Source organism: Accipiter gentilis, chromosome 32 (genome assembly GCF_929443795.1).
Source record: "Accipiter gentilis chromosome 32, bAccGen1.1, whole genome shotgun sequence".
Taxonomy (NCBI): domain Eukaryota; kingdom Metazoa; phylum Chordata; class Aves; order Accipitriformes; family Accipitridae; genus Astur; species Astur gentilis.
Genome location: NC_064911.1, coordinates 5,288,301 through 5,302,353, shown reverse-complemented (window position 1 = coordinate 5,302,353; position 14,053 = coordinate 5,288,301). Strand labels below are relative to the sequence as shown.

The window sequence follows — 14,053 nt, the reverse complement described above, 5'->3', positions numbered from 1 at the left end:
AGGGGAAAATGACTTTAGGACCTGCTACCTGCATGGACATTCTCCAGTGCAAAGAGAAACGTGTAGTGTAGGGGACAGGCCTTGTCGCATGCCTGGTACACCTGATGACAAGGGGCATGCACAAAACATTGCTGTGCATCACCAGCATGTGTCTGCTGGAATAGCTGCCGAGGGCCCGAGAGAGCTGTGTTTTAACAGCTGTAAGTTACACCAAGTATAGAACCAGCATCTGCATCTGTTTGCTTAAATATTTCATGTCCACAGCTTGCAGACTTTGGGTTATGTTTTTGACTTATGAAATAAGAAGATTGTCAGGCACAATTTCCAGAAGAGTGTCAGGGACTGTCCTTACCACCCAGATAATGGGCTTAAGGTAAAAATTAATTTTAGTGCCTGCCTGCTTAGATTGACGGCGTCTCTATTAATGTTACTTGATTTCAGTTATGTAATTTTGGTTGCTTAATACAGTTCCTGTGTTGCCTTAGGTTAAATGTACATACGCTTCACCAAAATAACGCCTTGAAACAATTCCACCCCAGACACAACCTTCTTCTGGCTGTCTCGCTCCTGGAATCCCCAGAGCCGCGGCAGGAGAGGCAGGTGGCTCTGCTGCTCTCCACCCCAGCATTTGACTTGTTAGCCAGAAAAAAGCTTGGAGAATGGGCAGGGAGGAAAAGAGAGTGAGGTGCACGTCTTGGTTAAGCACTCGGTGGTGCTTCAGGGAGCTGGGGAGGAAAGGGACGGGGAGAAGCCAGCGCCAGCCACGCTCCCGCAGCAGCGAGTTGCTTTTCCACAACTTATTGCAAAGCAAATTCAATAGTTCATAGCTGGGCCCAAGTTTGCAGCAAGGCCGTTTTTGGCCATTTTCATGGCAACTCGGACCCATATAAATCCAGAACAAAACACCTATTGATTTAATGCGATGGAGATTTCATTCTGGGTAAGTAGATACTATGTAAACACAGGTATAAGAACTTCCTGGAGTGAGACACTCAACAGAAATGTTCAAAAGTATACCTTTATGCTGACCCAGGCTGATTTGGCAGGAGGCAAGTGGGTGTATTTCCCAAATGTCCAACTTGACACACACTTACACCCACAAAACATCCATATAAATACACAAACAGATCCGTTGCCCGTGCAACTGATTTGCATGGGCAGTTCTTGCATTTTGTTGGGCAATCACCCCGATTTGCTGACATCTCCCCATGTTCGCATTTATCTGTTTGGACCGTTGGTCTCTGGCAGTCAGACTTTGTAAACCGTTTACAGCATGGTAGCAGATGAGGTGAATAACAGTTTTTTCTTTTATTTAAATTCAGTGGTACTGTGGTGCTGATGATAAACAAATTATGTTATTTTTTTGATGCCGCTTACTCCAGCTGCAGCTTTTTTCTGATGAAATAACCACTGGACCAAACATAACAGGCAAAATTATATTCTGAGTGTGTGAAACTGTCACCAGAGGCAGGAGAAAAGAGTCACCATCTGACCACAGAATTTGGACTTGTGCAGGTTTTTTGCAATTGGACATGCGACTTGAGCACCTACAAAAATATTTCACTTGTTTGATAATCAGCAGTTAACTAATGAAGGGTCATATTATGTTGGCCCTTCTCATCCTATTGATTACATTTGGAGTACTCAGGGGCTTAAGTGATAAGAATGGCAAAATTTGGCCCCAGTGTATAATAGTCGACATTTGAGAATGAATACGCGAGTGTGTGTGTGTGTGTGTGTGTGTATGTGTATGTATTACATGCTGCCCGGAGACACAGTCAGATATGTTATTAAAATGCAGTAGACATCAGTAGACATCTTCACTTTGGCAGATACCCAGGAAGATGTTGTGAGAAATTGTAAAGATGTATAAAATTGATCATTTAGTGTGGTTTAATAAAAGTAAGTACATAAGCACTAAAAAGTAGAAGCTGGATAAAAAAAAAAAAAGTATCACAATCTTTCTTGCTAGAACCTGGAAGTCTCCCACTAATATAATAGAAATGTTTGTAATATAATTTGTATTGCATTTGTGTATTACATTTCATATTTTTCCATCTATACCTTTTGTCCTTGTCAGTACAACCATTCTTGACTCCTTTCCCTTTTTCCTTCTTCTTTTTCTCTAACAATTCACTGTAACAATTAAAAAAAACCCTGCAAAACTGTAATGACACACCTGTGATCATCAGAATAAATCCCAAAAGCAAGAGATAGTAATTGTAACCACATCATCTGTTGGCCTCCCTTTCCTCCTCCTCCACCACAGGCAAACTTCTGAGGCTTTAACTCCATTTTTTTCTGTCCTTATTTGGATGAACCTTCATCAATGGAATCAACGGCTCTTTTTGCCTGAGAAAGAGGTGGATTAAAATGAAGTGATAGGTTCAAGATGTGGCCTCTCTTCCCTGTGTCTGTTCTCATTCCCCTCTGCATCTGCCCATGCAGCCACTTATATTTTAAGTCTGCCTTCCCACCTCCAGACCCGTCTGGTCATGACACTGCTCAGAGATGACTAAAGCAGCACACAGGAGCTTCATGTGACCGTGTTGTCACTTGGGATTCATTTTTTCCCTCTTGGTTCCTCTCAAACATTCCCAGGGGCTGTAGCTTACAAGCCTATTGCTCCCTCTAGAGCCCTTCAGAGCCGTTCTGGGGGACCACTTAAATAATCTCTCATCATGCTAGATGTGAGCTCACCGCTCATTTTGCTTCCAGCCTCTGTCAGGTGGGATGCAGACTTCAAGTTCCTGTATTGCAGTGTAGAGCACGGGCACACCACCTTCACATGCTTGGGTCTTGGAGGCTGATCTTCACATTTTGCTGGTCCAGGAACAGTGTTGCTGAGCAGGTGCTGGTGGACAATATTAAGCTTTGTGCTTCTTCTTAAGTTCTCGCAGCTTTGCACAGCGTCAGAGCATCTCACGAGCAATCCTATAAAGTCATGAGCTAGGGACAACCGGTTTAATCCATCTGACTTTGGCTGTCAAATCAGCAGTGACTCCTGAGAGTACTTTTGGTAGTACAGTCTCTAGCAAACCCATCAACAGAGCCTCTAGGTATAATTTCAAAAGTCTGTATTGTATTTTGACCAGAAATGCTACTGTTTCCATTATTTTTTGTAGAAGGGTTCTGGCCTTAATGCTCTTGCAAAAACAATCATTACCAAGCAATTTTTCCTACCCTGGTTGTGAGGGAAGACTTGATGGAAGCAGTGACTCTTGTGCAAGGGTATGCTTGGTGTCTGTGGGAAGGGTTTCCAAAGGCAGAGCCCTGTCTCGCATCTGGAGAATTTAATCCTTGTGCTTATGAGGTGCTATGTGCCTAATATTAGGAACTGCCAGGGATAGTTACAGGGAGAGCAACAGTCTCTGAAGTTACTCTTGCACCCCAGAGAGGCACAGCTGGATATTGAGGTCACCCTTCAGCCCTTCCACCATCGGCCAAGACTCCCGTGATGACACTGTAGCAATTGGCTTCAGTATACTGAGGCATGCATCATAGACCTGAGCTACTTTGAGTATGATTTTCTGTAGTTTTATGGAACTGTTTAACCCAGAGGGTCTCAGATTTTGATATTAGCTAACGAAGGGCTACGTGCCAGCTTGCTGTGACTGCTAGGACATCATCAAATTGTCATCATGACTATTGGAGGCATCCAAACCAATGTTTCAGAATGCCTTCTTTGGGTGTTTGGCCCCTCTTTACTGTCACTAGAGAGGTCAGCCCATCACTTAAGCTGTCTAACTCAGTTTTGGTGGCACCCACCCATTTCTAAGTTGAGCAGAGACACTAAGTGCTCAGTGTAGGTCTTCTACCAATAGTTAGGAGGTCACTTAGGCATCAGAAATCATGGCATCTAATACAGGCTCCGGTGCTAAGGAGTCTGAATACAGCCTCCACCGACTAATCTAGTATTATTTCTACCAGTTTAGTCTGCTGCATGTTGCATATGTATGTGTGTGTGTATGTGCATGCGCTTGTGTGTAAGTGTATTATGCAAGTGTGTGTTGAAAATAAAAATCTGTATCATGGCTGTATCATAATACATAAAAGCAAGGAGGAGACATTTATAGTCCTGCTGTCATCCCCAAACAGGAATATTCATAAAACACAGATTTCACTAACAATACCTCCAATCTAAATCTGCTTTTGTCAACCAAACACATAAATGATGAATAATGTAGAAGCTATGAATAAAAGTGATAAAACCACTTAATAAAGCTAAATGTAAATGACACAGAATAACCAGAGAAAAAACACAGACAGAATTGTTGGTAAGCAGCAATGAATGACACGTAGGTTTATGGTTATATAGTCCTGTGGTTAACCAGTATGTGGTTAATGAATAGTCTTCTGTCAACAAGAAGTAAGCTAAGTATCTTCCTGCTTTTGGCAACTTGTGTCACAACCTTATACAGGCTCTGAGATCTCTTCTGTTCTATAGAAAATCTTGAAAGTAACTTCACATCCCTCTTCTTCTTTATTCTGGTCTTGTAGACTGGTAACGTGGCCACATTTTACCTCATTTCGCTATTGGGTTGGGTTTTTTCCTGCGTTTCTTTTCCATCTGGAAAATCCACAAGACCCTTCTAAAGAAACACATTGACTATGTATTCTAGCAGAACAGCAGGAGCACCTTACCTAAGGCATCAACAGCTGTCAAAAAAAAACCCAACAAATGGGAAGCAAGATGGAAATGCTCCAGATTAGTAAAGAGAATAAAGTACATTTTCAAAGTCTTTTTCAGTCTTAGTGATCTAAGTGTTGTATATAATGATAAAGGGAAATAAAGGGTTTTGGAGAGAAGGAAGATCTACAGGTGCCCCTAATATTTGTTAAGTCTAATGCTATGGGTGATAAAAGTTTTTGGAAGGAAGTTTATTGAACTTCATTACTGGTGCCTCCTAGAAAGATCTGTTCTGCTGGCAGAGAAAGAGTAACACAGCTGTAAAGCTTTGTCATGTAATTTGGTATGTAAAGAATGTCAAGAACACAGCCATCCTTGGTCTGGGTAGATGTAGGACCCAAGAGTTGAGGGCCAAAGGCCCTGTGACAGGGATCTGAAATTACTTTTGCTTCTGTTGCAATTCTTTCCATCTCAGGCACTGCTTTCTAGCAAGGATGTGGAGGTGGGAAGGCCCTGGCCTGGGATTTGTGAGGCTTGCGTTTCAGCTTCTGTTTTGTCAGGGCTTTGATTCAGGATTATAGTTGGATTTAGCTGCAGCAGCCAAAGTGGTTAGCATCGCTGGCCACAGGCTTCCTGTGAGATTGTGGCCAAGACACTTTATCTCCCCACAGTTCCTCATCTGTAGAGTGGGGAGAATACCTCCCTAATTCACAGGGATGTGATGAGGACAGATTCCAGTAACAGCTATGTGTGCGTGCTCACCATGATGTTGATGCAGACCATTAGCACCAAAGTAGGAACTGCATTAAGAGAAGTATTGAATTGCAAGTGAATGTGCATAGGGAGGGGGGGAATATTGCTGTTAGAGGCAGGCATTTATATTTACATTTGTATTTAAATGTATATTTATTTATAGAGAGAAATGAAGCAAACAATTAAAATGGGAAGTCATAGAAGGGAAGAAACTCAACACTCAGGGGGGCTGAAGCCAAGTGGTAAAATGAAGCAGGCAGATCTGTATGGGAAAGCTCACACAGCATGTGCCCAGAGGAGGAGCACCTCAATTTTCTTACAACAGTTCCTGGTTATCTAACTTGGGGTGATGTCCCTTGATGTCTCTTACTGATAACGAAGACTCCTGTCAGTATCTGAGTCCTCCGTGATGCTGAGATAACTATACTAAACCTGCTGACAGGCAATGTTTTTATTCTTGTCCAGGCCAAAGCCATAATGAATGCATATATGAGGTCTTATCAAAGATGCAGAACGTTACTTTTGTTGTTTAAAAAATGCCTGAAGTAAATGCTGGCATTGGCCAAAAGCAAATCTAGGGGTAGAAGGATCTGAAGGCATTGCAGTCACAAGGGGATACGAAACCCTCCCCAGCAGCCATCGAAACGAGTACTTTTCCCAACTTCGAGCCGTGGCATGCACATAACAATTTTGAAAAGACCTTCACAGTTTTCTTACTGAATAATAGAGAAACTAAGCATAATGCTCTGCTATGTCTTCATAAAATGTTTTAATTCTCTGTGGACAAGCTGTAGGGATTTTTTTATTTTTTTCCGTTCCCTTGTTTCTTGGCATTGCAGTAGATTATTTTTAAAGGGTTCTGGTTTGCAATATGGAATTGATCTAATGCTAGCTTCAACCACAAAACGTGGGATTTTACGATCTGCCTAGGGGATCTGAGCACCCAGTTCTCTTTAATTTTAACAAGCGCTGTTGATCAGATTCCCGTGGCAGTTTTGGAAGAGTCAGCCACAATTTCTAAGCCTCTCTGAACTAACACCCTTTAAAAAGTACAGATAATGTACTAGCAGCCATGTAGATCAGATAAACTGTAACTGTTAGGGGTAACCTCCTTTTTTTACAAACAAAGTGTAGATCATTTAAATATAAATTAATTTTTTTTCAGAAAGCTTTGAGCAGTTGCCACAGAGGGAATGCATCCAGCACCAGGCAGTTGTGAGGTTATACACCCCGCTCTCTGGGCACATATCTATCTTCAGATACGGAAAGCTAAAGTGTTTTAGTGCCGTTTGGTGTGTTTGAGTGCTATCTGAAATGAAGAGTGCACCTTTTCTCAACTCCTATGCTCAGTAACATTTTTTTTCCTGTTGCAGGGAAAAGCTTCACACTGACTATCACGGTCTTCACAAATCCGCCCCAAGTAGCCACATACCACAGAGCCATCAAGATAACAGTGGACGGACCTCGTGAACCCAGAAGTAAGTGAGCTAATGACAGCATTTGCAGAAGGCCAAGTTGGCGGTTTAGTATAGGGGTTCATCACCAGCCTCATGAAACGCAGCAATGTCCAATGCATGTGGAGCAGTGGGTATGTTTTTAGCCAAGGCTGTTCTACGAATGGTTTTAATTATGCCTTCCCGAAGCCTTATTTCTCATGGGTGTCCAGCTGATCTAGAATATGACTTGCATTGCATTTCTAAAGTATCTACCCAGGGATGACTTGGATCATACCCAAAAGCTGACAGAAGGGATGCTGGTAAAAGGTGGGCAGAGTATACCTTACGCATCATTTCTTGCTAGCCTTGCCTTTCAGATGTTAAGAGGATTTTAAAGCATTGGAAACCAATATGTCATTGATCTAACTTTTCAAGCTCAGCCACCCTGCAAAAATAAATAAATGCCTGAGAGATGACACCTGGTTGCTGCCTTGTGGAGTTCACTGGACCTCATGCTGTCGTATAGCTTAGGAGCACCCATTTTCACAGACAGCCAGTCTTTCCTCTTTTTTTTTTCCTTCCTTTTTTTAAGAATTAAGTACACGGAGGAGGTGAATGGTTTGATATCTCCAGGGGAATACCTGCACCTTTCACATAGGTGGTTGTTTCGTGAGGGCCGGCTGTTTTGTCTGCGGGGTGAAGTGAAGTGAGGGTGGAGCAGATCTGCAGGTATAGGTGCTTCTGCAGCACATGCGCTGCCTGTTACCAGAGGCAACTGTTAACCTCAGTCACTAGCCCAAATGGGGCATTTTCATGTTTTTATCAAAATGCCCTGATGGTAATTGAGGTTTGTGGTTAGTTTCTTGCGCTCCTTCCGCATGCTTGGCAGAAGTTCTGGCTGCTGTTTAAGTGGAATCGTCCTGGGAGAAGAGAGCAGCAGGATTCAAACACCCACTAGAGAATGAGACTCGCAGCTCGGGGTTGCTTAACTGGCGGGGAGAAAAGAAAGGTTTGAAACTTCAACTAAAGTCGCTTAGAAAACTCACGTCTTGCCTGTGAGTTTTCTTCTCGAGCCTTCATTTGTCTGAGTTGCATCATGATGCTGCATGCATTTAGTGGAAGAATCTGATCTATATTTTTTGGATTTGAGGCCAGACTTTAAAACAAATACTGCTGTTGGGGTAAGGCTTCTTATTTAGTTTGCTTGGGGTTTTTTTGAAAATTGTGGTTGAATTGTCCCTGAAAAATATCCCCAGTGAACCAGGCAGCTGTGCAGATAAAAAAAAGGTATTTGTATATGCAAGTTCCACATTTGAATATGCAATTACCTGGGCATGTTCACAGTTTGCAGATAACAAATAAGCTTCAATTTTTTGAATATGAGTCTGCTAGCACAGTAAGAAAGAAAATTATCCTGCAGGCATACCTACTGTTTTAAATCAATTCTTCAGTTGGTATAATAGTTAATATTTAATAAGATTCTACATTTTAAAAAGGAAGTAGAGATATAATACATACTGAAGCAACATACGTATCTTCCCGACTCAAATGTATGTAAAAGCTTCCTTGTAAATAATTTCACTTTGTTGCAGGCAAATCAGTTCCATAGTGGAGGAGGCTTTATGCGTGTCAGGAGAAGAGGTCAGACTCCCCCCCTCAGTAGGAATGTACAGCTCCTTTTATCGCTAAGTCATTCATGACGCGGCATAGAAGGGATTATGCTCCTTTCATTTTTAAGAGGGCTGCGAAGTCCTTCAGTTTGACTTCGCACCAAGGGTTTCGGAATCGCGGTGGCTCTTGCCATCGGTCTGGTATCCCTTCTCCTCTTCATACGTTTGACTGAGATACAGACTGGCCTGACGAGATACACCACAGGCTGTGGAGGAAAAAAGAAGTTCATTCTCCATTCTGAGACAGTTCTGGCAAGTTTGGGCTGTACAGTTATTTTTCTATACTCTCGCTCCTATTTTGTTTTGGCTCAATTAGATTGGTTACATGAGTAGCCTGTACAAAAGTAGATTGCAGGGCTGTTACCTGCACAAACTCATGTACAAGATTCATGGTTAGACGTATCAAAACATGCATGCTGTGTACTGAAGGGACTTAAAATTATATTGGCCTTCTCGTATTGAGACTAGAATCAAAATAAAAATTGCTAGATTAGAGTGTTTCTAGTTTCAGTAATTGATATTCGGGAACGTTCATGATTACAGATCCATGACTCGCTTCAGCTAAAGAAATTACAGAAATACTAAGATGTATTTTCTAAGATGTCCCGATTCAAAAGAAATCCATGGAAGACAGTAATGGGAACAAAATTAGATACTGCTCTCTTACAGATATCTAGAAAAAACATGCCGAAGTCCAAAACCAACTCCAGCAACAGTTTTTGATTCATTTACTTTATAACAGACAGTCTGAATTCTAGTGAGATCCTAGCATTCTCTGTGAAAAATGCTGGAAAGTAAGGGGCCATTTCTGACGATGGAGGCCATCTGAGACAAAAAGTCAGAACTTCACACCAGGATGATTTTTAGTTAACTTTATGGGACATAGAAATACCTTTTTTTGTGAAACCTTTAAGATTGATCAACCTAAGAAATAACAGAAACATTTTCTTTTGTCTTCAGAGAATGTCAGATCGAGAGTAGTTTCCGAGTCAGAATTAGACGGGTTCTCAAAGTGATATTTTTTTTAATGCAAAAGGACAGCCTCTTCAAGTAGGCATGCTTGGGGAAGAAACTTCAAAAAGTAGTACAAAGCAGGATTTGAAACCATTTTTGGAAAACAGGAAAATACTCAAACCAAAGGCTCCAAAAGCAAATATGCAAAGCACAGACTTTTTTGGCTTATTGGGATGTGTGGAGGTGTGACGACAGGTGACAATAACATGGTGTGTATTATCACATGTGCCACCTTCACTCTGCACAAAGGCCTGCAGACTTTGGGTTCTTGCATGTCCCATTGTACATTTGGTTGCGGTTATTGTGATGGTCAGGTCTTCGCTTAGCAGTATATTTGCCTATGTAACTACCAGATTTGCATTTACAACTATGATAATTACTCATGTGCAGGACTTACACCATTGTCCTTTTTTTGCCGTTGAATTTCTGGCTGTGCCTATCCAGATGATACTTCTCATCAAGTTGTCATGGCTTGTAGAGAGAGCCAAGGTACTTAAGAATCTGGCTCTTCCTCCACTGCTTTCATTATGTATTTTTAAAATCTCTTTTGAACTTAGCATTTTCATTCTCCAGCTCTGAATAAATGCTTATTTTCATTTTTTTTTATAAAAAGAAATAATACTGCACTGTCAGGGAGAAGGGCAAGATGACCTAACCCATCATTTTCTTCTCCAACTTCTATGATTCTATGATTCATAAAGCAATTTATGTTTTTATGAGCTAAGTCCACGGGGAAAATCATTAGCAGTAACCAGATCAAGAGTAGTGCTCCTGATGAAAATACTTTTGGTTAGGAAACTTGGTAGAAATAGTATGACTCTTAAATTAAATATTTCCCTTAGGCCATTTGACCTACTGTGTACGTCTGCTGAAAAATTAGGTTTCTCTTCTTTTGACTGCTTCTTTCTGTTTTTCTCATTGAATTGGTTTAACCTACATAGCTCTGAAAAAATCACTAATGGACCAGGTGCCTGAAAATGGTGCAAAATGAAAAGGCTACATGGATTTAGCCCCAGTGGGCCTGAGATGTCCAAGGTTAAGCTGGGCATTAAATGGGATTATCCCGTATTGGATATGTGGTTTTCCCAAATACTTTTTTGGCATCCTTATATCAAAGGGCAGGATGCTGAGGACCAGAGAGAGAAAGAATTATATTGCTGAGCAGGATTTGAGAAGGAGCTTAAAAAGCTGCTGGCCCAAGAAGCGCCTTTTTAGGAATGGAAATTTCCTTTTGCCTCCTGGCAAAGCTAGCTGGGGTGGGAGGTTAACTTTGGTCAACCACAGTTAAGGACACCCTTTGACCCTGATCTGAAGTGATTCCGTCTCACTTGTAAGGTTCAAGGAAAGCCCATGGCCTGTAGCTGTTCTGAAGGAATTCTTCAAGAGCCCCCTTGCCCGGCCTGAGGACTTTTTTAGGGAATCCCCAAGGGCTGGTGGTGGCAAGTGCACCTGATCTGCTTATCCTTTCCCCTGCCCCGTCCAACCTTTGTCCACAGACCTCAGTCTCCCAGAGCAGCTTCTGGGTGAAGAGCCAGCAGAGCCCGTGAGGGGCCAGCCATCGCCCGTCCCGTGGCAGAAGCGAGGAAGACTCTGCACATGTCAGGCTGGGGAGGGATGATTCCTCTGAGGGTTTCACGTCACTTCCACCTTCAGCCTTTCATGCAAGGAAAAGCCAAACCGTTCTCCAAAAAACCTTTTTGTCTCAGTGAGTTGAAATAATATTAAATGCCTTCGTTTCTTGCTTGCTTTCTGCTGCAAGTGCCTCCATCCATTGGAAACTGAGACTAACATTCACCAATGAACAGTTTAGAAAACATGAAAAAATGAATCGTCGTGTCATTGGAATAGACCCACCATATAAATTTCAGTGATGGCTTATCAGATGCTTCCATTCACCCAGAGACTTACAGTGCGTACAAATTACTTAGCAGAAAACATGCAGAGGAAAAGGTGGTGCTTACAAGTTGATCGTCCATATAACAGAAACGCAACAGGGACCCTTTCTTCCTCTGCTAACAGTAGCTGCGTGCTCCACAACACACCACCCTCTCCGTATCATAACCCAGCTTTGCTAATTGCTTTTTAAAAAATCTTGGCTAAGGTACTTGCCCCTGAGAGCTTCCAATCTAAATAGACCGTGTACAGACAAAAGAAAGGGATGGGCTGCAAGAAAAGCTGACAGTTGCGCACTGCCGGGTCTGTGCCTGTGTGTTTGTGTCCCTGCATCCTATTGTCTGGGTGACACTGACGTGGGTGGACTAGTGCTTAAATTATGGGTGCACTCTGGGGACATTTGTAGTTGGCTTGTGCAATGGTTATGTGCGAGCATGCAGCAGCTGGGGGAAATTACAAAACATCGCTAGCTCAAATTCACACAGTGTGACTTGATGCGTTACTGTCTCTACATGGTTACTGGTAGGTAGGGGATCACTGTTGGTTTTCTTTCCTTTCTGTGTGTGTCTCATTGAAGGATGGACAAGGAAGGGCAGTTGAATCCATTTAAGTAAAGAGGTATATTGTTGCAAGGGCATGCTTGCAGACCGAAGGAGCTGTTTCTGAACAGGCAGGACAGTCCTAGCAGCCCCCCGGCAGGCAGGCCAGCTCCCCGCTCCCCCAGGGTGGCAAGGGAACAACAGCCTAAAATGTACGTCCTGCGGTTGGGCACGTCTCCCACCACTGTGAAAGCTGTGCATGCCACCAGCCCGTTTTTCATAATGAAAGTACACAAAGAGCGAAAGAGCAGAGAGCAGTTTGTCCCTTTGTGACTTGTGTTTTCTGAAGAAAAGTGAAGAGTGAGGGGGAAATCGGCCTATTTCCATTATGCACGCACTTTCACACAACCAGCCCGAGTAACTCCAGTGATACAGCACTGGGCCTTCTGGCTTAGCACAGGCCTGCGTAGCACAGGAGCATCACATAGCACAGGACCACTTGACACTGGCTCTTAAAAGTTTGGCTGCAGAATGGGACCCGATGTCGCGTGTCTGGATGCAGTCAGCTCTGCAGAGCATCCACGGGCACCTCTGCAGCTCTCGGGTCCCCCTGTCCCAGAAAGACCTCTCTGCGCCCCACATCCCGGCTGCTCAGCAAGCCCCGTCTCCTCTGTGAGGGGACAGCAGAGCAGCCCCCTTGGGGCAGGGGCAGCTCCGGGCGCGGGTTGGCCCCCTCACAGCAGCTGGCAGGGCTGGCACAGCACCAGCCTGTTGTCTGAGATCCCAGAGTCCCCTCGCCTGGCCGCCCCGGGGGCTTTCACAGGCAGCAGGAACCTGAAGCAAAGCCCACGCTCTCGAGCAGTTGGTTTCAGAATGGAAATCATACAGACACACCAGCAGGCATGCTGCCCACAAGCTGAAAAGACCAGTAAAAGCAAAAACCAGTAGTTGCTGTAACTCCCCAGTGCAAAGATCCCTCAGTGCAGATGAGATCCAGGCAAGACCTGCCTCATATGGACTTTAACTGGCTAGCAGCTCCTAAAAAGAGTGCTGGTTGTTCTCCATCAGATGTGCAAAGGATTATGAAATTCATATGAATGCTTGGCACTCCCTGGTGTAATAGTGATAGGGAGGGATCCTTTTTGTCCTACTCAATAGGTGGGACCTCAATAGGTTTTTAATACCAGCATCCTTGAAGTTTCATGGTGCAGACACTTCTTTTCGATATGGAAGAGATGGAACAAGATTATTTTCCCTGGCATTTATCAGTCTCGCTGCTGAGTCAGAAGAGTTGATGTTGGGTGATGTGAGGCAGGGAATTTGTCATTTTAGTTCAATAAAGTTGTCAAATATGTACAACACGAAATCTTGTGTAAAGACTGCTTTTCTGGCAGTGCAGTAGCTCATATATATTTGCTTGCCTAGTTATTTGGCTGTTTTTTAAAGATACACAGAAGTGTTGACAGGACAAGCTCTTTCCTCGTATAAAGCAGGTAAACAGGAAACCAGAGTTGCTGCGGTGTGGGCTAGGAACAGCGGTAAGACTGGGCCAGTCCTATAGAAATTATTTCAACTCCTTTTTTGAGTCACTTAATCCCACACAGCTCTTTTTCCACCCTGCCTTTTAAATTGAGAACAGGTAGGTAGTTATTTTTCATTTCTTTTACTTTTTTTGTCTTTGTCAACCTTTTTTGTTTGCAATTAATATTCATTATTTTATTGCCTAGTGGTTGAATGGCTACAAAGACTGTGGTGAATATTTCTAAGTGTTTACCTATATTTGCATGGTAGGATTTTTCAAGGGATATACAGTCTCGGTCTGGCTCTGCTGAAATCAGTGGGCAAGTACTCTGTAACTGTGACAAAAGCAGAATTTGGTGAATGTATATTACTGCTGAAAATGCTTCCTAAGCAGTCAGTAGGTCTGACTTTCTCCTGTCAACTGCACAGACGTAGAAAGAATTTATAGCTGTTAACATCGGTGAACAAGTCTTTGGGGGGGGGGGGACATTTTCCATAGAAATATGAAAAAAGACGGCATAGATGCCACTTTTATTTTGTGTGTGTATGTAAAGAAAAGCATTAATATGCAGCACCCTGGCAAGTAGATTGGCCGTA

The 14,053-nt window shown here is 43.0% G+C and overlaps 1 protein-coding gene across 3 annotated transcripts in view; it reads left to right on the top strand.

The window, feature by feature from the left end:
• The window catches only part of RUNX1 (RUNX family transcription factor 1), a 175,332-nt gene that overhangs the window by 114,179 nt on the left and 47,100 nt on the right, over positions 1–14,053 (top strand). For all 3 annotated transcript variants that reach the window (XM_049834717.1, XM_049834715.1, XM_049834716.1), the window contains exon 5: positions 6,757–6,861. In XM_049834717.1, the coding sequence (XP_049690674.1) occupies positions 6,757–6,861 (105 nt within the window). The remainder of the gene's footprint in view (positions 1–6,756; positions 6,862–14,053) is intronic.